The 24,393-nt window shown below is 42.4% G+C and overlaps 1 protein-coding gene across 9 annotated transcripts in view; it reads right to left on the bottom strand.

The window, feature by feature from the left end:
• Positions 1-24,393, bottom strand: part of CFLAR (CASP8 and FADD like apoptosis regulator) — a 48,490-nt gene that overhangs the window by 4,032 nt on the left and 20,065 nt on the right. For all 9 annotated transcript variants that reach the window (XM_012739029.3, XM_012739034.3, XM_012739030.3 and 6 more), the window contains 7 exons: positions 21,980-22,085; positions 19,925-20,060; positions 18,974-19,059; positions 15,681-15,735; positions 14,344-14,393; positions 13,196-13,277; positions 1,069-1,579 (listed from right to left, as the gene is read on the bottom strand). In XM_012739029.3, coding sequence (XP_012594483.2) covers positions 1,069-1,579; positions 13,196-13,277; positions 14,344-14,393; positions 15,681-15,735; positions 18,974-19,059; positions 19,925-20,060; positions 21,980-22,085 — 1,026 coding nt within the window. The remainder of the gene's footprint in view (positions 1-1,068; positions 1,580-13,195; positions 13,278-14,343; positions 14,394-15,680; positions 15,736-18,973; positions 19,060-19,924; positions 20,061-21,979; positions 22,086-24,393) is intronic.

The following is a 24,393-nucleotide window of genomic DNA, read 5'->3' as shown; positions in this document are numbered from 1 at the left end:
TGGCACATGCCTGTAGTCCCAGCTACTCGGAGGCTGAGGCAGAAGGATCGCTTGAGCCCAGGAGTTTGAGGTTGCTGTGAGCTAGGCTGACACCACGGCACTCACTCTAGCCTGGGCAACAAAGTGAGACTCTGTCTCAAAAAAAAAAAAAAAAAAAAAAAAAATGTTTATATAACAAAGACTTGCAGACCTGGAAAGTCAGGTACCACTTTTCACCTGTCAGAATGTCAAAACTTGGGGAAATATAAGAGCATGCAGTGTTGGTGAGAATTCAGGGATGCGGCCACTCTCATGTGAAACTAATATGACCATCCCAGAGGTCATTCTGGTAAGATGCATCCAATCTTGAAAAATGTATTTCCTTGGACTCAGTAATTCCACTTCTGGGAATTTCCCACAAGAAAACAATTAAGTATAAGCTGCAAAGATTATACTTTCTTTGTATGAAAGCAAAACACTATCCAACAATCAAAGATTGATCATGGAAATTAAGCTGCAGCCTTATTATGGGCTACTGTGCAGACATTAAGATGATCCTGCATAAATATGATCACTAACGTGCAAAAATGTTTGTGATCTACCATTAAATGAACTAAAAGCAAATTATGAAGTAATAGTAGATGATGATTCGATTTGGGATTTAAAATCATACTTATATAGGATTATGTGGGTATCCAAAAAAAAATCTGGAAGGCCATACAACAAGATTTGGTTAATACAAGTTGTTTTTAGAAAGTAGGATTATAACTACTTGTTACATTCTACTTTCAGCACCTATATTTTATGACTTTTTTCTGTAAAGAGTATGTATTACTTTTGTAATAAAAAACAACAATTTCTTAATATTGATGAAAAACATCCAAACTACAAGCTAACTAACACAAAGTGCTCATAAATCATGGTAGGTCTATATTATACTCCTCAGGCAACCTTGGGGGTCCAGGAAAAAATCCCTTTTTCTCCCTGAAGAGAATGGCGGGCATCAAACATGGCACAGTGGTCACCCCCTTCTTGGTGGCAGGAATATAAGCAGGTGGTCCGGGATTGGCCACCTCCTGAGTGGCTCACCTTTCCTGCTTTAGTTTCTGGGAGAGGCACTGCAGGTACACGGATGGGGAGCTGGAGGATCGCTCCAGCACGGACACGTCCGCTGTACACAAGCTCCAGAAGAAGTCGGCTTCAGGGTGAAGCTTGCTGGGCCCAGGCTTCTGAGCCGCAGATGCCATGTTGCTCGCCGCTGGCCCGTCCACCTCCAGGAGGCTGCTGGCCTCCAGCTGGTGCTCTGACACCATGTAGTTCTGAATAAAAAAGAGCTTTGGCTTCCCTACCAGAGAAGGGCATGCATCTCCCATGAACATCCTCCTGATATGATGCAAGGAGAACCCTGAGTGCGTCTGATCCACCCCGAACATAGTGTGGGAGCTCCCTCGGCTCACAAGGACACACACAAAGCTGTCGTAGTCTTGGTGTTGGGGCATAAGGGCAACTTGGTGAAGAATCCGGATTATATCAGCCACTCTGAGATACGGGAAATGCTGGACTTCGTAGCCCAGGGAAGTGAAGGTGTCCCGAAGAACCTCTGGAGAAAACAAAACCAACAAATGTGGAAAACAATTCTGGAGTGAGAAAAGCTCAGGAGGAAGCAGGTAGGAATCCTAGCCATGGTCTAATCTCCATTATTTACCTATTTCTGCTTTTGGGTAATATTCTGAGGGACCCAAGTCCTGGGCAGGAGGGGTAGGATCCACCTGAAACATGAAAGATGTGATTTTCATGTCTCAAATCCCCATTAGACCTGTCCCTTGCTACTCCACTGCCTAGTGCTGCCACCTAGTGCTGCCTCCTAGTGCTGCCACCTAGTGCTGCCACCTAGTGCTGGCTGCTGCTACCACCACACCTGGCCACAGGCACAGGCTGAGCCCACTCTAGGCCAGTCAACCCCAGGGAGAACAAACTCTTTTTCTCTTCAACCCAAACAAAGTTGGGGACTTTTCAAAAGCCTCTTTCTTACAATGAAAGCACACACACGTACATAGGATGGATGCCTTTGCAGAGTGCAGATCCAAATCTAGATGCAGACGGCTGCAGAAATGGTGGCACAGATCACGTGTTTCCTCACACACCCCCTGCTGTGGTGTGGGACGGAAGCCCTAGTCGTGTCCATCTCCAGACTCTCAGTTCTCCTATGACCTGCCTCCCAGAGTGACCTCTGACAGAGCAATGTGAGCCCTTGCCAAGATTCCCAGTACAGTGCCCCAGAGAGTTTTCTCTTGGTTTCTGGGAATCCTGGATTGACTTTGCCTCAAGAGGCAGTGTAAGGTAGTAGAAAAAGCAGATGTTAATGAGTGAGATGTGCACCATCTGGGAGATGGTCATGCTGGAGACTCAGACTTGTGGGGGGAGGGGGGGAAATGGGCATTTATTGAAACCTTAAAATCTGTACCCCCATAATATGCCAAAATAAAAAATAAAAAAAAAGAAAAAAGAAAGAGCAGATGTTATGTCAGACATGCCTGCCTTCTAATGCTGATCTTACCACGTCTTAGGCTGTATGACCTTAAGAAAATAGAGCTGGGCATGGTGGCGCATGCCTGTAATTTGAATGGAATGTGGCAGAGGTGATAATATGTGAGCACCAGAGTTAGATCACAAAAACAATACAGCTTCCACCTGGCTCGCTTTTTCTCTCTTTTGAATGGCTCATTCTAGGGGAAGCAGCTGCCATGTCGTGAGAACACTCAAGCAATCCCTTGGAGGGGCCCACAAGAACAAGAACTCAGGCCTCCCACCAACAGCCAGACCAACTTCCCAGCTGTGTGAGTGACCACCTTAGCAGTGGATCCTCCAAACCCAGTCACACCTTCAGATGGCCCCAGCTGACTTTTGACCACAACCTTACTAGAGACTCTGGGCCGGCACAGCCCAGCTGAGCTGCTCCCAAATTCCTGACCCACAGAAACTGTGCGAGATGTAGTTAAATTAGCATTGTTGTTTTAAGCCACTAAGTTTTGGAGTGATTTGCACACATCGTTAGATAAAAAATTCACCAGGTAAGTCCTTTGACCTCTCCTATCAGTAAAAGGAAATGATAATCACCATTACTTAAGATGTAGTTAGGCTACTTACTTTATTCCTTTGCCTAGCCTACAGTTAAGGGTGAAAAAAACTGAGTTATTATATCATGTCATAATTAAGAGAGACAAAGGCACTAATATCCTTAAGTCTATAATCAATAAGTACCATTATCAAGGAAATGGGGACATGATTCACAAGTTGCTGATAACCTATTAAATCATGAGGGCACCAGCCATCATAAGGTCTCGGTGTGGTAGAAATGGGCCTGGGCACACTGTCCCCTAGACATCTCCTCCGAGGGTGCAGGCAAGGCTGCAATACCCAGTACCATGTCCGGGCTGAACAACAAGGGAACCTGGACTAGGACTCCAGTTCCCTCACTACTATCAATATTTTATTCCCAACACTTTCTTTCAGGACTCACAGGTCTCTGGTCATGACATATTCTCTCCTGTAGGGGACAGAAGCAAACAGGGAAACCAGACTCAAAGCTCTTTTGTTTACTTATCTCAGACTGATTCACTTCCCTCGAAACCTTTGCTCTTTGCTGATAGATGTCTTTCCTTATCAAAGTCCTTGAAAGAAAGCTGAAGCAAAGCCTCCCTGCCCATGCTGATATGCAGGGATGGGACAGAACAAATGCCATTGTGCATTCCAGCTCTTTCCTTTATTGGGGCTCACTGGAGGTTCTGGCTGGAGCAGCCCCTGTCACATGGCAGGACAAAAGGGGAAGATAGCTCAGAATCACAAGATCTGAGTTTATGTCCTGGCTTCAACAGCTCTTTCACCTCCTTCCTGGTCTTGGAAGAGGACTGGCTACACCAGCGGATGGGCTAAGAAGGGGATCAGAATCTGAGGTCTGAGGCAGGAAATCCTTACCTAATAGAACAGGAGAAAAACAGCTAAAGCTGGAGGTGAAATAAAAAACCATGCAGGGTCCCAAATGCCAAGAATAAGGCCAAGAGCAACACCAAACCTGGATGGGCCCCAGACCAAGATGGAGCACCCTTTAAATATCCCTGTGGTGAAATAGTCACTCAAAAGACATAGCCTGAAGACATCACAGCTGACAATTCCATTAACATCACATTTTCCCTCTATTAGATAGTGAGGTGAGTTGGGGAGGGATGCTAGCTGACATTTGCAACTTTCTTTCTTAGGCCAGCAAGAACATGCTTACAGCTGTCTAATTTACAGGAACCAAAAGATGATGACAATGTGACTTTAAGTAAGTTGCAGCCTCAGTTTATTCATCTATAAAATGTGATTAATATTAATACCTAAACCATGTTTTGTTTTGTTTTTTTTTTATTTTTTTATTTTTTCTTTATGGTAACCATGTTTTTTTTAAAAAGTGACCGTGGCCCAGGCACAATCGCCCATGCCTGTAATCCTAGCACTTTGAGAGGCTGAGGCGGGAGGATTACTTGAGGTTAGGAGTTTGAGACCAGCCTGAGCAAGAGCGAGACCCCATCTCTACCAAAAATAGAAAAATCAGCCACTCATGGTGGCGCACAGCTGTAGCCACAGATACTCAGGAGGCTGAAGCGGGAGGATGGCTTGAGCCCAGGAGTTTGAGAGCTATAATCACACTGCACTCTAGCCCAGGCAGTAGAGCAAAACCCTAACTCAAAAAAAAAAGTGACTGTGAGGATCCAGTGAAATTTTTGTAAAGAAGCTTTGCAAACTGTGTTTGCAAGATATTAATTTTAAAGAAAAGAAAGGCGGTCATTTCAAACTACAGATCACCAAGTCTACAGCGCGTCTCTCCCATGGAATCTACTCCTTGGGACCCAGAGGTCCTAAGTTTATTCTAAACTAAAATGGGCTCAGAGCAGATTCCATGTCCTGTGTATAGTTCTTGCCCTTGAACACAAATAGGGGAAGAAAAACTGAGGGACTAAGTTTGGAAAATAAAACTTCACAAACTACAGAAGTCCCACTTCTCCTTCTACCCACCCTGGAAACCTCACACCCAACCCAGCCAGCTCTCTATAAATGTCAACTGTTCTTTAGAACTTCTTGAAATGATGCAGGGTTTTCTTCCGGCCTTGGAGTTAGTACAGGGCTGTTTGTAACAGCCTATTCACAGGTTTGGGAACTACAGAGATAAATCAAAAAACTAAATGCAGTAAAATGCCATGACCTCATTAATTTAGAATTTGTTTTGATCTAAATGAGGGCACTTTTGTCTTGACACTTCCTATGAAAAGGGCTCCATTAAATAAACGTACATACAGAATAAACGAGAAAGAGGGAATGCCTCACCAGTTGATTTATAGTCACTTACTGACTACTCTCGTTAGCCCAGTGCTAATTACTATGGAGCAAATGAGCAGAACACAAGATGGGCAGGACATTCCTAGTGAAAAAGGGAGATCTGAGGCCAAATGTGTATGGGAAATGCAAGGGAGACAAGGCTAAAATAGTTTATTTTTTACAGGAAGCCTTCTCGAAGCCTTTAATAGGTCAATATGCAAAGCAAATCTCCGAGAAGCAAATAAACCAGGCAACACTTCTCAAATTTACTTGAACCCCAAAGCTCCTGTTTTGGTTTTACGAAGTTCCTCTTATTGCCTTACAGAAATATTGCAACAAGGGGATACGGAACAAGTATACAGTGTAGTTTCTGTTCTTCAAGGAGCTTATAATCTTGTTGTGAAAGAAAAGCTCATAAATGTGCATAAAACAGTTGGATTCTAGGAGAAATAGGTGGTCAGAGAAGGGAAGATGGTCTGAGACACTGGAGAGAGGACTGTAGCAAAGGTATAACTTAAACTAGGGCCCAAAAGAACAGGGAAAAGGAAAGGCACCCTGGGGGGGTGGGGGGAGTGCTGGTGAACAAAGGCACAGAGAGAAGAATAAGCCAGAGGTGGGCGGTGGGCAGCCTGAATAAACCCGACTTCCCTCTGTTTAGTTAGGCCAGTCAGGGGGTTTCACTGGACCATCTCATATGCTCAAAACTATAGACTACTTCATAAAGCACAAATGATAACTAGGAACTCCTTCTGGACTAGCTTTGTTTTGTTTTATTTTGAGATGGGGTCTTACTCTGTCACCCAGGTTAGACAGCAGTGGTGTCATCATAACTCACAGCAACCTCAAACTCCTGGACTCAAGCGATGATCCTCCCACCTCAGCTTCCCAAAGTGCTGAGATTACAGGTGGGAGCCACTGTGCCTGGCCTGGACTAGCTTCACTTAGGAGAAAATAGTATCAATAATAAACTTGTCAATTGTATGTCAAGAGAGGTTTTTGGAGTACCTCAGGCAGCCTAAAAGTACTTTGTTCACATATCTACAACCCCTTGTCTCCAAGCTGAGTACCCCAAAAGCTCTGAAAACCTTAAGTTCTTTTCCCTAACTCATTTTGTGGCAACACTTTCCTGAACTCATGAGGGGCCACTTACAGTCTTTATTTATCCCATTTAGTGTGAATATCCATTCATTTTGCTACAGAAATATTAACGTAGATATTTGATTAAGGGGTGCTACCCTAGACCTCACTGGAGTGTTTTATGAATTATAGTATATACAGCATGTCACCTTTCCAAACTCTCAAAAACTTCTAAATTATAAAATACAAGGGTGTCCAATAAGGGTTTGTGGACCTATAATTCTTATATAAACACTAGATTTATGCTATCTGTAAAATAAGGTTTTGCTATGTAGTACAGCCTCTGAGTGACTTTGATTTAAAGGGAAGTTTCATTGATGATGCTAGGTTTTCAAATGAATGGCTAATTAGTCTCATCTGAAAAAAACTGCCTCATCACAGACTACTGGTCTTTTTCCCCAGGATGAAGCCATCTTTAATAGTAGATTAATCCCACGAGAGCAAGAAAGGAAAGCTCCACTTCCTTGGTATTCAAGTTGGTCAGAAGCAAGTGGTTGCTGCTCCATCTGAATGAAGCACCCATCCACCATCCCAGGTGTCACACACCACTTGTCTTAACAGCTCATGTGTAGAGGCCGCCGTGGCTGCTCCAATTCCCCTTGCTGAGATTTTCCTACGAATGTTACTACAGGAAAATGCCACTGATTCAGGTCACTGCCAATTCCATTAAAAGAAAAGCAGTAAAAGAGGCCAGGCAATTCCCAGAAGCAGCCAAGCACAAGTCTTGAAGCCTCTACTCCCTCTACTGGCTTCCATCATTTCTATTGCCCTGTCAGAATAGGGAGTTTACTTACGCAAGATCTATAAAGGATATTTGCAGCGTCTGCTAGAAAAATCTAAGTCTCAGCCTGGTTAAAAAGTACAGAAAATTTTTCAAGCTTTTCAGAAAGAACAGGGTTAGAAAAGGAGGGAAAAAATACTTCCTCCTAAGATCTGCGAACACCATCTATTATTCAGGAGCCTAAAAAACAGCCAGAGTTTTAGGCCAAGCTCCAAAGTCCGTCTATCAGGGGGACATTTGCTTCTACGTTCCTAACAACAGCCAAACGTCTGGCACTTAGCCAGCCCATCGGGGCCTAGCACAGATCTGGATTTGCTAGGTCACTGACACAGATGACACAACACCAAAGACTTATTTTTTAATGCTACCAAACTAAGATAATTAGCCCCAAATACCTAAGCATTATTTCTACCTCGAAAGGATTACTGACCGCTATAAGGATTCTTCTCAAGAATGAGCCACAAAACAATAACCTTGTCATCGTTCACCATGTGGCTCTGAGACCAGATTCCGCCTCATTGACTTAATATTTGCCTCACACAGGGCCAAGCATGGTGCTGTGTACATAGTAGGTGCTCAACAAACATTTATCAGACGAAGGAAGAAGTAAAACTATAAATATTTGAGGGATTTGCATACTCTTTGGAGAAAAGTCTGGTTTTTAGAGGACAGAGGAAAAGATAGGTAGAAGAGAGTCTGTTAAACTCAAAAGATAAAAAGGAATGGTTGTTTTGGTTTTTTTTTTTTTTTTTTTTTTTTTTTGAGACAGAGTCTCACTCTGTTGCCCAGGCTAGAGTGCCGTGGCATCAGCCTCGCTCACACCACGCCCAGCTAATTTTTTCTATATGTTTTTGGTTGTTGGGCTAATTTCTTTCTATTTTTAGTAGAGACAGGGTCTCGCTCTTGCTCAGGCTGGTCCTGAACTCCTGAGCTCAAAACAATCCACCTGCCTCGGCCACCCAGAGTGCTAGGATTACAGGCGTGAGCCACAGCGCCCAGCCAAAAGGAATGGTTTTATAATAGAAACACAATGACACCAGGAAGCTTATTTTCTCATTCCTTCACCCAACAAATATTTACTGAGCACCTATGTACCACGACTTATTTCAGGTAGTGGAGACACATAGCAAAAGAGAAAGACAAACTCCCCCACCTTCGGGGAATTTACATTAAAACAAAGGAGCTGCTCATGCCTGTAATCCTAGCACTCTGGGAGGCCAGAGGCGGGGCAGATCGTTTGAGCTCAGGAGTTCCGGACCAGCCTGAGCAAGAACAAGACCCCATCTCTACTAAAAATAGAAAACAAAGGCGCTGGCTGGGTGCAGTGGCTCACGTCTGTAATCCTAGCACTTTGGGAGGCTGAGGCAGGAGGATCGCTTGAGGTCAGGAGTTTGAGACCAGCCTGAGCAAGAGCGAGACCCCCATCTCTACTAAAAATAGAAAAAAGTTAGCCAGTCAATTAAAAATAGAAACAAAAACTTAGCCAGGCGTGGTGGCTCGCACCTGTAGTTCCAGCTACTCAGGAGGCTGAGGCAAGAGGATAGCTTGAGTCCTGGAGTTTGAGGTTGCTGTGAGCTACAATAATGCCACTGCACTCTATCCCAGGAGACAGAGTGAGACTTTGTCTCAGAGAACATAAATAAAAAAATAAATAATAAAGCAAAGGAGCTTAAAGCATTGGCTTTGGAGTCCAGCTTTCAAATCCAGCTCCATCAGTACCAGAAGAGGCAAGAAGGTCATTCACAGCTCAGCTTGCTCACCTTTATGCAAAGGTTTTATGAGAAAAATCTAAGTAATACAGTTCTAAATTTCCTAAAATATTTGAATCAATGCTGGACATTCCAGCTTGTTCTGACTCAGAGGAGAGGTGAAATTACAAAGTTTCAGTATGTTCCTATTCACTTATTTTGGGCCACAGGAATTGTGAAAGAATGAAACTTCAGAAACAGTATTGCTTTTGGTTTTATTTCCTTTGCCTTTAACATTTTGTGCTTTTTGCTTGTTTGTTTTTAGATCCTCTTGCCTTAGCCTCCTGAGTAACTGGGACTACAGGTAAACGTCCCCACGCCCTGCTAATTTTTCTATTTTTAGTACAGACATGGTCTCTCACTTGTTCAGGCTGGTCTCAAACTCCTGAGCTCAAGCAATCCCGCCCCAGCCTCCCAAAGTGCTGGGATTACAGCTTGCTCACCTTGAAAATGGAGAGAATAGTACCTATCTTACAGTATTATTGTGAGGATTAAGTGAGACTCCATATAAAGCAATTAGCAAAGTACCTGGCACCTAGTAGATTTTTGATAAATTATATACTCCGATCACTACCATACCCAAATTAGTCCTATCACGTTCCTGTTCCTCTCTTTCAGAACCCTTATTTCAGCTGGCGGTTATCTCGCCTGCTTTATTATCTGACTCCCGCACTACTCCCAAATGTTCAACGTTAACCAGATGGCAAAGTGAATTAGACAGAGGAAACCCCACTCTAGAAGGAGCCCCTTACTGCTGACTAGAGGGCAAAGAAGAAATGAAGGCTGCTGTAAAGCAACCACTTTCCACCAAAGCCGGATTTCAGGCCACAAGTCCTCAGTGAGAAATCACCAGGAGGGGAGTGGGAAAATGAGGAGCTTGAGGCCCACGGAGATGGTGAGAGTAGAGAGACTGTGTCTTCCTGCTTCATAATAATTAAGGCTCTCCTGCCGCTCTGAGTCTCATCCAGGCAAGTGGATTTGCGACCTCTCAGCTGATGAAAACCACCACCACAATGGGAGTAAAAGTGTGCTATCTTGTTTCTTACCTGTTGATGAGCCACCTGAGAACAGGAGGGTTTAGAAGTGGCCTCAAGCCCAGTTACTGGTTTTGTTCCCAAAGGCAGAGAGGACTTGAGTCAAAGAACCCGGATTCTCCAGGCAAAAGCAGTTGAGCATCAAGGGGTACATCTAATGGCCCAGACCTGCTCCTGTCCAGCACTCATTTTTGAGATGTTAAACTTGGAAGGACTATACTGGACCAGGAGGACCTGCTGCCCGGAGCTACTATTCTGATTCTTGGGTCTCACAAGCAGCCCCACAGCAGCCATGGAGCAGGAAACAAGCACCAGCACACTAGAGTATAGTACCTGCTCACACCTCAGGCCAAAGGCACAACGCCCCAGGCTCTACCTGTAATTCCACCTTCCTAGTCCACCCTTTCTTATCAAGTCCCTGCCCTCCTGCACTCCAGCTTTTGTACTTAGATTCTCCTTCCCTGTCAAGCCCATTCAGAATGATGACTGGCAAGAGTGGTCTTCCCAGCTTTCCACCTAGGTAATTTCCCCAAGAAGTTGCCCCCTCTCAGGTTATGGCCTCCACTCCAGCCTGCCACCACCTGTGGGGATGTGCCCCACTCAGCCTTGGGCCCACAGCAGGCCTCAGGCCCCCAGTTCCCTGGTCCCTCACTCGTCTGATATCAGGTTCCATGTACCACGCACAAAAATATGGCAAGTCTTGCTTAGTGGTTTGTAACTAAAATTAAACACATAGGCAGGCTGGGCACAGTGGCTCATACCTGTAACCCCAGTGCTTTGGGAGGCTGAGGTGGGAGGATCACTTGAGGTCAGGAGTTTGAAACCAGCCTGAGCAACACAATGAAATTCTGTCTCTATAAAAAATTTTTTTAAACATTAGCCAGGCATGGTGGTGCATGCCTGTAGTCATAGCTACTCAGGAGGCTGAAGCAGGAGGACTGCTTGAGCCCAGGAGTTTGAGGCTGTAGTGAGCTATAGTCACACCATTGCACTTGAGCCTGGGTGACAAAGCGAGACCCTATGTCTCAAAAAAAAAAAAAAATTAAATTAAATTAAATTAACAAAATGAGAATGTAATGTTAGCTGGCATTTAGTACATGCTTACCATACACCAAGCACTGTGCTAAGCTCTTTTCAAGTATAAACTCACTCACTCTGCCCAACCAGCCTATGAGGTAGGGTCCTGCTATTAACCCACTTTACAGAAGAAAAACTGAGCCTTAAAGAGGCTAGGAAAGTTGCCCCAGATCACAAACTAGAACCTGGCAGAGCCATGATTCAAACCCACACAGTTGTGTTAAAGGGCTCAGCTCTGCCCATACTCCTGTAATGCAGAAAACCACAAATATGCATTCAGTCCCTGCCCACAAAAGGCTCACAGCACAGCCAGGAAAGCAAGCAGAGACACTGGGTTTTAGCCACAAAAATCTGAGTTTCTCAATTCATAGTAGGGCATAGCTTTTCCTTTAATGATTCTCTTAAACAACAGATAAACATACAACTTGTACAGTTGAGAACTTTTCTACTGATGAAACAAAACTGACTACAACCAAAAGTAGAGGACAATTACATAATCTCTTTTAAAACTGGAAATGCCTCATTAAGAAAATATTTTCACATTCTTTCATGGGTACTAATGGCTAAAAAGGAAAGGACACTTATCTATAGCTAAGGATACAGTGCTTCTCATATCTAACCAAAAATAGGACATGAGAAATCCTAGGAAATTTAGTCTCATATTTGCTAATTTGACCTCCTCTTACACTCTCTACTCGTAAAATTCCCCATGGTAACATTCTTTTTTTTTTTTTTTCCAGACAGAGTCTCGCTTTGTTGCCCAGGCTAGAGTGAGGGCCATGGCATCAGCCTAGCTCACAGCAACCTCGAACTCCTGGGCTCAAACAATCCTTCTGCCTCATCCTCCCGAGTAGCTGGGACTACAGGCATGTGCCACCATGCCTGGCTAATTTTTTCTATATATATTAGCTGGTCAATTAATTTTTTTCTATTTATAGTAGAGACGGGGTCTCGCTCTTGCTCAGGCTGGTTTCAAACTCCTGACCTCGAGCAATCCTCCCGCCTCGGCCACCCAGAGTGCTAGGATTACAGGCGTGAGCCACCGCGCCCGGCCCATGGTAACATTGTAAGTGAGCCTAAAAGGTAGTTCTGACTCATTCTAAGAGAATGTTAAGCTGTAAAATTGGCAATGTAATGATCAGTCCTCTCAAGGAAGAGATTAAATAATTAAACAGAGTGTTGTTCCACTTATCTAGGCTCTTCCCATTGTCTTTTGATGCATCACCGGTGATTCAGTTTGAGTCAGGCATCCAACAACTGGGCAAGAGTCAATGCAGAAAAAAAAGATAGTGACACACAGGTGGATCAGACTCAGGCCAACACCCAGAGCAAAGGGCAGCAGAACTAAGTGGCACATTGTTAGGACAATGGCCAGGGCTCTCTATGTGAACTCACATTTATCATAATTTTAACTTTCCCCACATTTATCATATTTTTAACTTTTCTGTGGTCTATCTAAGGTGAAATGGTGGGGCACCTGATAATATTTGACACCAGAATGCCTTTCATTACTATAGTGTCCCTCTGGATCCCAGGACCTCTCCCCACCACAGAATCCAAGACAGAAAGGGAGGCTAAAGCTCACCAACTTTCACAAAGTATGCCACAGACAATGCTATATGTTCCCCAAATCCATTTCATTTTCCTCCTGATGATGCACAGCTAGACAAATTTCTCTGTGTCTACTACATTTAGGTGGGGCCGGCCACATGACCGAGCTCTGACCCATGGGATGGGGAGGAAACGATGCACATCACTTTCGGGCCTGGTCCCTAAAAACTCTTATGAGATGCTTCACACACTCTCCCCACCCCCATCCACTAGCCAGATGCAGAGGACCCTACAGAAAACTCTTAAGACCTCAGAAGATAATGGAGCCACTGAATGACCATAGGGCACAAAGCTCCCCTGGCCCAATCTACACTAGACTGTGACATGAGTGAGAAACAAGCCTCTGCCGTGTTGAACCACAGATTCTCACAGTGGTTTATTACAGCAGCCAGTGCCGATCGCTCCGATGGAGACTACTCGCCTGACAGGATTGCACTGTGGGGCACCAGTTAATCCGAAGCTTCCACACCTACCTGCATCATTGCCAATGCAATCGATGATCAGGCAGACTCCTAGGGGCTTGCTCTGCATCCTGTATCTCTCTTCAGGTATGCGCTAGAAAGAAAGGCAGGAATTGTTAAAGACTCCAGATACTGCTCTGGTTCCTATAAGGTCCCATCCATGCTGTCTCTTCTGTTTTGTTTCCTCAATAAGCATCCCTTGGGCAGATGACTCACTCAACAGACACAGCCTAAAGTTTCCCATCACAGCTGACAGTTCACACTAATATCAATTTTTTCCTTATTAAGGTAATGTGCTTAAGACAAGATATTTCAGTTTTCATTTAATTGTAATGAAAATTGCAGCCTCTTTTCCAATGTCTTCACTTAGCAGAATAAAAGAATTTGAAACCGAGAGAAAAGACAGATCCTAAGTCTCCACAGTAACCTGAAGGTTTATAAGTGATACTTTTCCAAACCAGTGCAAAAGGAGTCCTTCTATTGCCTCTGCTTACAGAGAAGAGGCTAGAACAAATGAAAGTTCAGTGAGGTGTCACTGCCTGCTTCTATGAGCAGCAGTCACTCAGCTGAGACGAGATGTCACTTTGGAATTAGGCTGTATTCCAAAGTTCAAGAAGGCAATCCACGCTAACATCTTTCTGTTTGCTACATCCAGAGTTCCCTCTTAAATGAGTTCTCAGAAGAACAACACTCTCCACATCCCATTGTTGCAAAGAATTCTTAAAAAAATATTATATTTTTTATCTATTTATTTTTTTGAGACAGAGTCTTGCTTTGTTGTCCAGGCTAGAGTGAGTGCCGTGGCATCAGCCTAGCTCACAGCAACTTCAAACTCCTGGGCTCAAGTGATCCTACTGCCTCAGCCTCCCACATAGCTGGGACTACAGGCATGCGCCACCATGCTCGGCTAATTTTTTCTATATATATTAGTTGGCCAATTAATTTCTTTCTATTTATAGTAGAGACGGGGTCTCAATCTTGCTCAGGCTGGTTTCGAACTCCTGACCTTGAGCGATCCACCCGCCTCGGCCTCCCAGAGTGCTAGGATTACAGGCGTGAGCCACTGCGCCCGGGCGACAGGTATTTTTTTAAAGAAATTAGTGTTCTCTATATGTACTGTGCATATAATACAATACCAAATCAGATCATTTATTCTGTACCTGAGGAAAAAAAGCTCCCGATTCCTGAATGGATATCTTCACCGGTTCCCCTGGAGAATGGGAGAGAGAAATCATTTACAAAGCTGAAGGAGAATGAAGTCCACCCCCACACTGGCTGAGCTTCTATCACAACTATTCTCTTCCTCTATGTTCTTCAACTATCTTTTCTTTCCCCAGCTATACTCACCCCAAGGTTCCAATCTTGTACTGAAGAACCTGACTGATAAGATAATGCAGTCCCTGTGCTATACAAGGGCTATGTAGAAAAGCTGTTTAAAGTGAGGACCAGGTGGCTGATGGATTTTTAATCCAGTAGGGAGAATCTAATAACCTCACCTCCTAACAATATTGATAGCTTTTTTATGTGTGCTGAACCTGTTGTCAACACCTAAAGCAAACAGCCTTTGAAAGGGAAAGCTTATGTGTGTTTGCTAGTTATAGAACAGGTGGCCATGTTTTCATAGTCCCGTGATACTGAGAGATCATAAAATAAAATGTCAATGTCAAGACATAGGACAGTGAACCTGGCAAATGTAGATGAGCCTAAAGTAAAGACAGCATACAGGCTGAGCCATAAGACATCAGCAAAGGGCCTGCCACACAAACAAGGCCACTGCCCTATTCAAAACATCCATGATCCCCTACTGTACACAGGACAAATTCCAAGCCCCTGGGATAAGCCTGAAGCCCTCCATGGCAGTCCACCAATCCTGGCTTCCTGGTTCTGAAGCACAACCATCCGCTTCAGCCATGCGAGACTGAGTCTCAGCGCTCACTTACAGGAGGACTCAAGACAAGAAAAACAAATGAACTTTGTAAAAGTGATGTGATGGGATCAACTGCTGATGTTTTAATAAAGAAGGCAGAGATCATCCAGGATGAGATGATCAGGTTTTTTAATTGTATTTTTTCTTTTTTTTTTAGGGGAGAGGGGATATCATCTATAGAGTATCCAGATTTATTAAATGAGCTATAATACCCATTTGTAAAGCTATTGAATGCTTCTTCTTCCTGCCTCTTAACTATTTGGTTTACAATGGTTCATTATCATGACTGGAATAAAGGTTAACATGGCCTAGGTATAGCTCCATTTCAGGTATAAATGTCACATCCCTTAAAAATGTAGCCAAGAGGATGAAGCTGATGGAATAAGATGGTGTTTGAACTTAAATAAGTTAATGCCAACAAATACATCTTAACATTTTAACTTCTTTTTATTTTAAGAGCTTATTTAGAATAGGTAGACAAAGGAAATGGCCAACTCTAAAAATGCACCATTTTGTACTTGAATTAACAAGTATTTATAAAGAATGAATATAAAGAAAAGTTGATCTTACTTTGAATGCCATGTTGTTCCACAAGTCTTTGTTCTTTACTTCTCCCATTCTGGAGCTTTAAATATAAAAAATAAGGTCACACTCCCTGTTAGTCTTTTCAGAGGTACACTATATATTACACCTCTTTAAATATCTCAATAGGATTCTTACCCAGGAAAAAATAAAAATATCACCTTCACAGTTAAATACCTCAAAAAGAATAGCAGGAGCTGTTAACCCCATAAATCCCACATTATATTGCCAAAGAACATGGCAATTCTTCTTTTAAAAAGTGAAAATATAAGGAAAGTATAAATATGTTAAACTGGCATGTTAGGATATTTCAAAACAGCTCAATAAAACCAGATGTTATAGTATAGTATAGTAACTAGTATAGCTCCAACTTAGAATAAGCTGTGAGAACATGAGATTGACATTCAACTTGTTCCTCTAACACAGTACAGTACGGTTAAGAGTGGGAGTTCTAGGCCAGGCAAACCTGACTATGAATCCTCTGCTGCTTACTAGCTTTGTAACCTTGAGCAAGTTATTTAACCTTTCTCTGTTTCTTCATCTGAAAAATGAGGCTGGTAATAGTACTTACCTTATAGATTTTTTAAATGTACACGAAGCACTCAGCACAGCACTGAGCACATGGAAGCATATAATAAATGTCTAGTTATTGCTTTTCTATAATTGCCTAGCTACACATAAGCCACATGTGGGCCTGGTTCTTGATAATCAAGAATTCTTTATATACTACTTCTGAGAGCTAGAGTGAGATTAATCAGAGAATGTAAGATTGAACCGACCCTTTCTCTTCTCAGATGACAGGTCCTGTATAAGGTACACATACCACATACTGTCAACCATCTGATATGCTCTGCTTTCAAAGGACAGTGCTCTTCTGAAGCTATCCTAGCCAAAAGAGAGAAGTACACTATCCGTTAAGCTGTGTCTTTGGCTGAGTCTGTGTAAAAACTTAAAGAAAAACATATAATTTACTTTTTTCTTAATTAGAAAAACATATAAGTTGCTTTTTTCACTAATAATCAGTGACTTAGCCAGAAGCTAATGATAACAGATAGAAAGTGGTCCCCTACATGGATGTATATTCACTTTTATGTATTATTAGAGATAGATAACTTCAAATCAAAGCTGGATTTTAAAAGCATTATATTGCAGTCATACAACTTTTTTATTCTATAACATCTTGGTATCCTGTATCATTTAATGCAACTGTAATTTCTGAAGCACTTCTGCAGCCTTTTTTTTTTTTTTTGAGACAGTCTCACTTTGTAGCCCCAGCTAGAGTGCAGTGGCATCATCATAGCTCACTGCAACCTCAAACTCCGGGGCTCAAGCGATCCTACTGCCTCAGCCTCATGAGTAGCTGGGACTAAAGGTGTGCACCACCACACCTAGCTAATTTTTTCTATTTTTTGTAAAGACAGGGTCTTGCTCTTGCTCAGGCTGGTCTCCAGCTTCTGAGCTCTGTCTCCAAGAGTGTTAGGACTAGAGGCACAAGCCACTCTGCTCGGCCCACTTCTGCAGCCTTCTATGAGTTAATATCTAGGTATTCAGCTACTAAATCCTGTAAGAAAGTCACCAAATTCATATGCCATAGTGCCTGCTAGTGAATGAATGAATGATCAGGATCACATATTAAATATAGTAAATTTAAGGAGATTGATACATAAATCATATGAGTTCCCAATAGGCTACATGACAATGAATATGCTTACCTTCATTTAAAAAATAAAAACATAATAATAGAAATATGGCAGGTTTTTAACTAAGAATAACAGTATAATTTATATTAGACAATAGCAGAGAAATCTCAGAAAATCTGGACTCGAATCCTAAATCTACTTTGTCTCATGATTTGGTATAGAGACTCAGAAGGACAAAAGGGAAGTATATTCGGTTTTTTAAAAAATGAAAGAGACATCTAAGCTATGGCATGACTAGTAAATAGTTTATTAGATATATCATGGTGTAGTGGAAAGAACATGGACTGTGCCCAGCTCTGCCAGTTTTTAGAGGTAGACAAGTACTTAATGTTCTTTAGGCCTAAGTTTCCTTATTTTGTTCAGTGAGGGGACTGTACAATGTAATTCTTAACATCCATTTTAGCTCAAAATTCTATTGCTCAGTGGTATCTCTTACAGCTCCTATTTTCCATGAAACTATCTATATACTATAGGAGTAGTTAATGTTTTCATTACATACTTTCATGAAAGTATTTATAACTTAACCATAAAATTTGAACTCTGATCTAAATCCTCACTACAACTCCACGTACCTTTATATGAGGGTGAGGGTAAGATTACACCAAGATTTAACATCTCAAGATAAAAGATTAACCAAAGAACAATTCTGATGATATCTTGTTTCACCTACTACTAACAAAACACCCATAAGTGACTATGTGATATTTATGTTCATGAACAACAAAAAAATCTTTCATGTCATCATTAAATAACAAAAAAACTTTTGCTGAAATCATTAAAATTAGCCCAGTAAAAAGGCAAATGCACAGAAGTAAGTATAAGGATATTTATTTGATATATTGTGTTAACAAAAGATTGGAAACAATCTAAATGTACATTAACAAGAAAGGGCTAAACACATTATACAACTGGAAAACAGAATCATGTATAATGATTAAAAATAATGATTAAATAGAGGTAGTTCCTTATTAATCATAAGGAATAACTTATAAGAATTTTCAGATCAGGACAATGGACACAATGTCCTATCATTTGTACAAGAGAGGAAAACAAAATGAAATATTACATGTGCATCTCTGGACATTTACAGAAGGAACTAGTTAATAACAGCTGCTTCTGGAGAAAGAAAATGGGGGGGGTCAGTATTATAAAAGTTGGAAGAAAACATACTTTTTTTAAAAAACCACTTTTAATACATTTTGAATTTTAGCTAGGCATGTCCTATCTATTTTCATTTTAAAAGGAACAAATGAAAAAATGCTCAACTGTATACATAGACACACATGCAAACACACATGGAAAATAGCCTATAAGGAAATACACCAAAAGTGGCACTTTGGGGGTGGTGCCATATAGGTGATTTATTTTCCTCCTTTTGTACTTCTTTGTAGTCTTCATATAGATCAATGAACATGTATTAGCTTTGTAATTATAAGAAGTTATACATATTTTTAAAACAAATGCAATTTCTGTAATTTTTTCATATATTAAGTACACATAGCTGTGAAAATACGTATTTTCTTTTATCAAAGCTCTGAGACTGTTTCACGCTGGGATTCCACACATTTGCTTCAGACTCACCCTGCAGTTATAGGGAGGATCCTTGAGACTCAAGTTTGTGAAAGACCCTTGGCGAGCATTCTTATAACTTGTCCCTGCTTCTTGAGCTATAAAAGCAGAAGAGAAGTGCTGAGTTAAGATTTATATTGTTATCAAATAAATCTTCAACAATGGCTCAGTCCCAGGTCAATTGCCAACTTCGAAACTACCCTAAACTTTCCAGCCACCTTATGGAATTCAAAATATCACATCAGATGACTCTTCTACCAGCCATCATTAAGAATGGACTCAAAATGCTACTCCTGTTCTTAATCTTAGATCAGTCACGTAGAGTGTGTGGGGGTGGCGGAGTGCTCTGTAGGTCAGTGGGTTTCAGCCGTGCCCTTTAGACTGTGACACTGTGGTGGCAAGGAACTGTCAACAGAGCCAATGTTGAGGCTGAGGCTCAAAAACAGTGGGGGCTGGGGGATTTAGGGGAGAAGGCCAGTGAGTCTGATCCCCTTTATCAAGGGAGAAATTGAAGGTGCCCTTTTCCATGAGGTGGTTTTGTGAAACTGGGGACACACTCAGGTCTGCTCTGGGACCCTAGTGACATTATCCAGAGTTGGGTGGTAGCTGTCAGTCCAAACACTAAATCCAGGCAGTAAGTAGGGCTCAGCATATGCTCAAAAGCCCTGAATGTCCACAGTTCTGCCAGCTTGTGCAGAAAATGGCGGTGCAAGTTCTTCCTTGAATGTCAGAGGTTAAGAACTGCTTGGCAGCATTTTGCAGAAGTCATGAACAAGGGCTATGGAGTCAGCAGATCTAGGATACAAAGAATATAAAGGGATATGATCTCTAGCCACAGGCTAGAGGGAACTATGGCCATTCAGATTCTGCTCCATCCACTTATCCAACAAATGAATCCCAACCAACCACACGTACTGTGCACAGGCTACTTGCTTTAGACTACTGAGAGGCCAAAATTCTTACCAGACTGCTTGTACTTCTGGATTTTTGTCTTCAGGTCTATTCTGTGAATGTTCTTTAGGCATTTTTCTAGTAAGTCCAATTGATCTGGAGCAACCAGATTTAGTTTCTCCAATTCAACCACAAGATCCAAGAAACTCTAAAAGAGCCACCAACAAGAAACAAATGTCAGTAGAGCTGACTAATACGCCCCCAAATGCAAACCCCAGGCCATGTGACTTGCAACAGCAAGAGAATGTGACAAAGTGAGCCCTCTCAATAGCCTTCAGTGACCCTAAACCAGACATCTCTGACATGAGAAGATTAGACTCCTGAATGTGACTCAGAACAGAGGGGGTGGTCATCGACTTCCTGGGTTGGGGATGTGCCATGTTATGTCACCAAGGAGGACCGTGAAAGAGCAAGCCTAAAAATAAAGCCTCCTGAATTCATTCTCTCCAGAAAGGCCAGCCTGGTGTTATACTGAAAAAGTCTAAGAGTGTCCCTGAAAAAGGGAGAGAAAAGGTGGCTGGTGAAAAGGTTTTATGAGAAAAATCTCAGTCATAGAGTTTTAAAGTTCCTAAAATTTTTGAATCAATGCTGGACATTCCAACTCATTCTGACTCAGGGGTGAAATTACAAGGTTTCAGTATTTTGGCATTCATTTACTTTGGGCCACAGGGATTGCGAAAGAACTGTACTTCAGAAGCAGCATTGCTTTTGGTTTTATTTCCTTTGCCTTTAACATTTTGTTTTGGTTATTTTTTTTTTGAGACAGAGTCTTACTCTGTCACCCCAGGTAGAGTACGTGGGATCACTATAGCTCACTACAGCCTCAAACTCTTGGACTCAAGCCATCCTCCTGCCTCAGCCTCCTGAGTAGCTGGGAATATAGGCACATGCCACAATGCTTGGCTAATTTTGCTATTTTTAGTAGATACAGGGTCTCACTCTTGCCCAGGCTGGTCTTGAACTCCTGGTCTCAAGTGATCCTCCCACCTTGGCCTCCCAGAGTGCTAGGATTAGAAGCATGAGCCACCAACATTTGATTATTGATGTGCTATCTTTATTTTTAAAAATAATAATCATAATTAACTATACATAAATGACTGAGAGAAAATTAGGAGAAAGGAGTTCTATTTTGTATTTTCCCTCTCATTTTGCATTTGATGGTAGGAACATACAGTCACCCTATATTTTCAGATTTCAGAAATGAAACTATAATCATTTAGGAACATGAGGAAATTCTCAAGCAATGATATACCAGAGTCCTTAGAACTGCCTGGTCCATGGCTTGTTAGGAAGCAGGCTGCACAGCAGGAGGTGAGCGGCAGCTGCTTCCCATCACTGCTTACGTCACCACATAAGCTCCTGAGCTCCCTCCAACCCCCAAACTCCAGATCTGTGGAAAAATTGTCTTCCATGAAACTGGTCCCTGGTGCCAAAAAGGTTGAGGACCGCTGCCTTAGAGGCAGGCCAACCACTTTGAGGACCTACTGCCATATACTAGAGACCCAAACATTTCTTGACCTTCCTTAGGTCAGCAGTATCATATAGGGCCAACTGGAATTTAAATACTCTTCTAGCAATCACAGCGTCCCTGAGATCTTCACCTTTTCAACCCCAGACACATCAGTCACAAGGATCTTCCCCTACCCCACCTCCACATGCAACCTAATAACCCCACAATGACCTCAATTGAGCTAGCTGAGGAGAAGCAGATGACAGCAGGAAAGCATGGACTAGCACTTCCTACCTGTCTCTGCTCAGCACATGCAGATGGGACTTCCTACCCCAACCCCACAGTCTGTCAAACCAGGAAGAGAAACTGATACATACATATGCCAGACCTATGGCTTTCACAGAAATAAGGATAAAATCCAAGAATGAAAGAAACACCCAAGGCAACACCAGACAATATCCTGTTTCTTCTTAATTCATAAACCAATTCTCTTCCCACCAATGTTATTATCAAAAAATTACAACAGATGTCTGACTGCCTGCTTCCCTCTCTCCACACCGTAAGGAGCAACTTCTGATAGGCTCTTGGAGACATGAACCAAGAAAAAGAAAACTTACCTTGTCTTTGGATGTCTTGCCTCGGCCTGTGTAATCCTTCATGAGGAAAATTAAAGAAGACACATCCGATTTATCCAAGTCCTCACCAATCTCTGCCATCAGCACCCTATAAATCAGATAAGTTTCTTTAGTTAATGTAGACTCTTGTCCTAATGAGAACTCCAAGAGCCCATGCCTCTCCTATACCAAAAATTGGTTAAAAGACTAATTTCTTGGCTGGGCATGGTGGCTCACGCCTCTAATCCTAGCACTCTGGGAGGCTGAGGCGGGAGAAGCTCAAGATCAGGAGTTCAAGACCAGCCTGAGCAAGAGGGAGACCCTGTCTCTACTAAAAAAAAAAATAGAAAGAAATTTGCTGGACAACTAAAAATATATAGAAAAAATTAGTTGGGCATGGTGGCACAGGCCTGTAGTCCCAGCTACTTGGGAGGCTGAGGCAGAAGGATTGCTTGAGCCCAGGAGTTTGAGGTTGCTGTGAGCTAGGCTGACGCCACAGCACTCTAGCCTGGGCAAAAGAGCGAGACTTGTCTCCAAAAAAAAAACACTAATTCTTTTCTGCCAAGGAGCTGCTATAAAAAAGAAAAAAAAGAAAGAAAACAAGAAAAAAACCACCAGTTCTTGCCCTCCATGTGAATGCATCCCTCTCCCATAAAACAGAAAGCTTAGATCACCCCAGGAAGAGATCTCAAGGGGACTCAAAAAGGAAATTCATCCTTTCTTCCGTTTTCAATAGGCGATAGTATCTCCCTTGCCAACTAACAGCTTCTGATAACTGAAGAGAATGGAAACTTCCCTAAAGAATCCCCTAGTTCCCCATGAAGTTACAGCGAAATGAGATAAGAACCCAAATGACTAACATAAAAGACAGAAATAGTATTCAAAGTGGCCTGTCAAAGCAGCCTTGTGAAAGCGGCCTTGAGAAGCTCACAGGTGCTGATCCAGGGACCATATGTTGAGTTGTAAGATACTAAAGGAAAGTAACACCTGCAGGATCCTGGCCCACTTCTGAATTTAAAGGGTGCAGGTGTCTGGATCATGGGGAGTTTGATTTTAGATGTCTTTGTCTAGAAAGCTCCTCCTGACTCACTCATCTGTGCTCCAGCTGGAGCTACCACCACACTTTTTATTTATTTATGTTTAAAGGAAATACACTTTGAGGACCAACCAACCATTGCACTTGATCAGGGTTCCTAGGACACCTCATGGTTCACATTATTACTATGTCATTGTCATCAAGGTCATTTTCCCAGTTAGACTCTCAGATTTTTTAGGATGGGAGATTATTTATTCATTTTGCCCTTGAGCTTACTGAAACACATGCCAATACACGATGTAGCCCACTCACCAGATGAATAAATCTAGCACTCCCCTTTCACTGCCCAGTCTCTTTTCCCAGAGGCCTGAAGAATAATCTCCATTCACCATAGCAAGGAAACGAGAAATGGAGAGAGTGCTCTAACCCATGCAAGGAAACCCAGTCAGTGTCTCCCAAAGAGTCTGAAGAAGATGACTGACATCATAACTGATGGTTGGATAGGTGGAAGATGATCAACAATAACAACAATAATCATCCCTTGCATCTGTGGAGTGCTTCGCAGTTTTAAAAAGTACTCCATGTAGTAAATTATCACAACTGATGCTCACAACCACCTTGTGAAGTTGGGTATTATTATCCTTCGCTTTACAAGGAGGAAAACAAAGGTCCATCCAATGTTAGTGATTGGCCCAGCCTGCATGATCCACAACTGGTAGGTCTGAGGGTTGGAACAGGCCTTCCAACTTCAAGCCTCATGTCCTTTCCAAAGCCCACATTGCTTTCAGCTCTCTTTAGTATTGTTCTTAATAATATACATCATCTCAGATACACATTTGCTATATCAAAAAGCTAGCAGTGGCCGGGTGTGGTGGCTCACGCCTGTAATCCTATCTAGGAGGCTGAGGTGGGAAGATTGCTCAAGGTCAGGAGTTCGAGACCAGCCTGAGCAAGAGCGAGACCCCGTCTTTACTAAAAAAAAAAAGAAAAATAGAAAGAAATTAGCTGGACAACTAAATATATATATATATATTTATTAGCCAGGCATGGTGGCGCATGCCTATAATCCCAGCTACTTGGGAGGCTGAAGCAGAAGGATTGCTTAAGCCCAGGAGTTTGAGGCTGCTGTGAGCTAAGCTGACGCCACAGCACTCCAGCCTGGGCAACAGAGCAAGACTCTGTCTTAAAAAAAAAAAGGCTAGTAGTGGTCTGGAGAAAAAGGAAACAACAATATAACGCTACAAGTTCTCTTCCTTTCCCCAGAAACTAAACCTTTCCAGTGGCTTCTGTGGCCCTTTCAACCTCTAAGTACCATGTGACTAGGAGAAGGAACAACTCAAAGGCTGTCTGAACTAATGGGGGGCTCCAGTGGCCATTCCCT

This window comes from Microcebus murinus, chromosome 8, assembly GCF_040939455.1.
Source record: "Microcebus murinus isolate Inina chromosome 8, M.murinus_Inina_mat1.0, whole genome shotgun sequence".
NCBI lineage: Eukaryota > Metazoa > Chordata > Mammalia > Primates > Cheirogaleidae > Microcebus > Microcebus murinus.
Note: the sequence above shows the minus strand (reverse complement) of the source record. Positions and strands in the feature narration are given on the sequence as shown.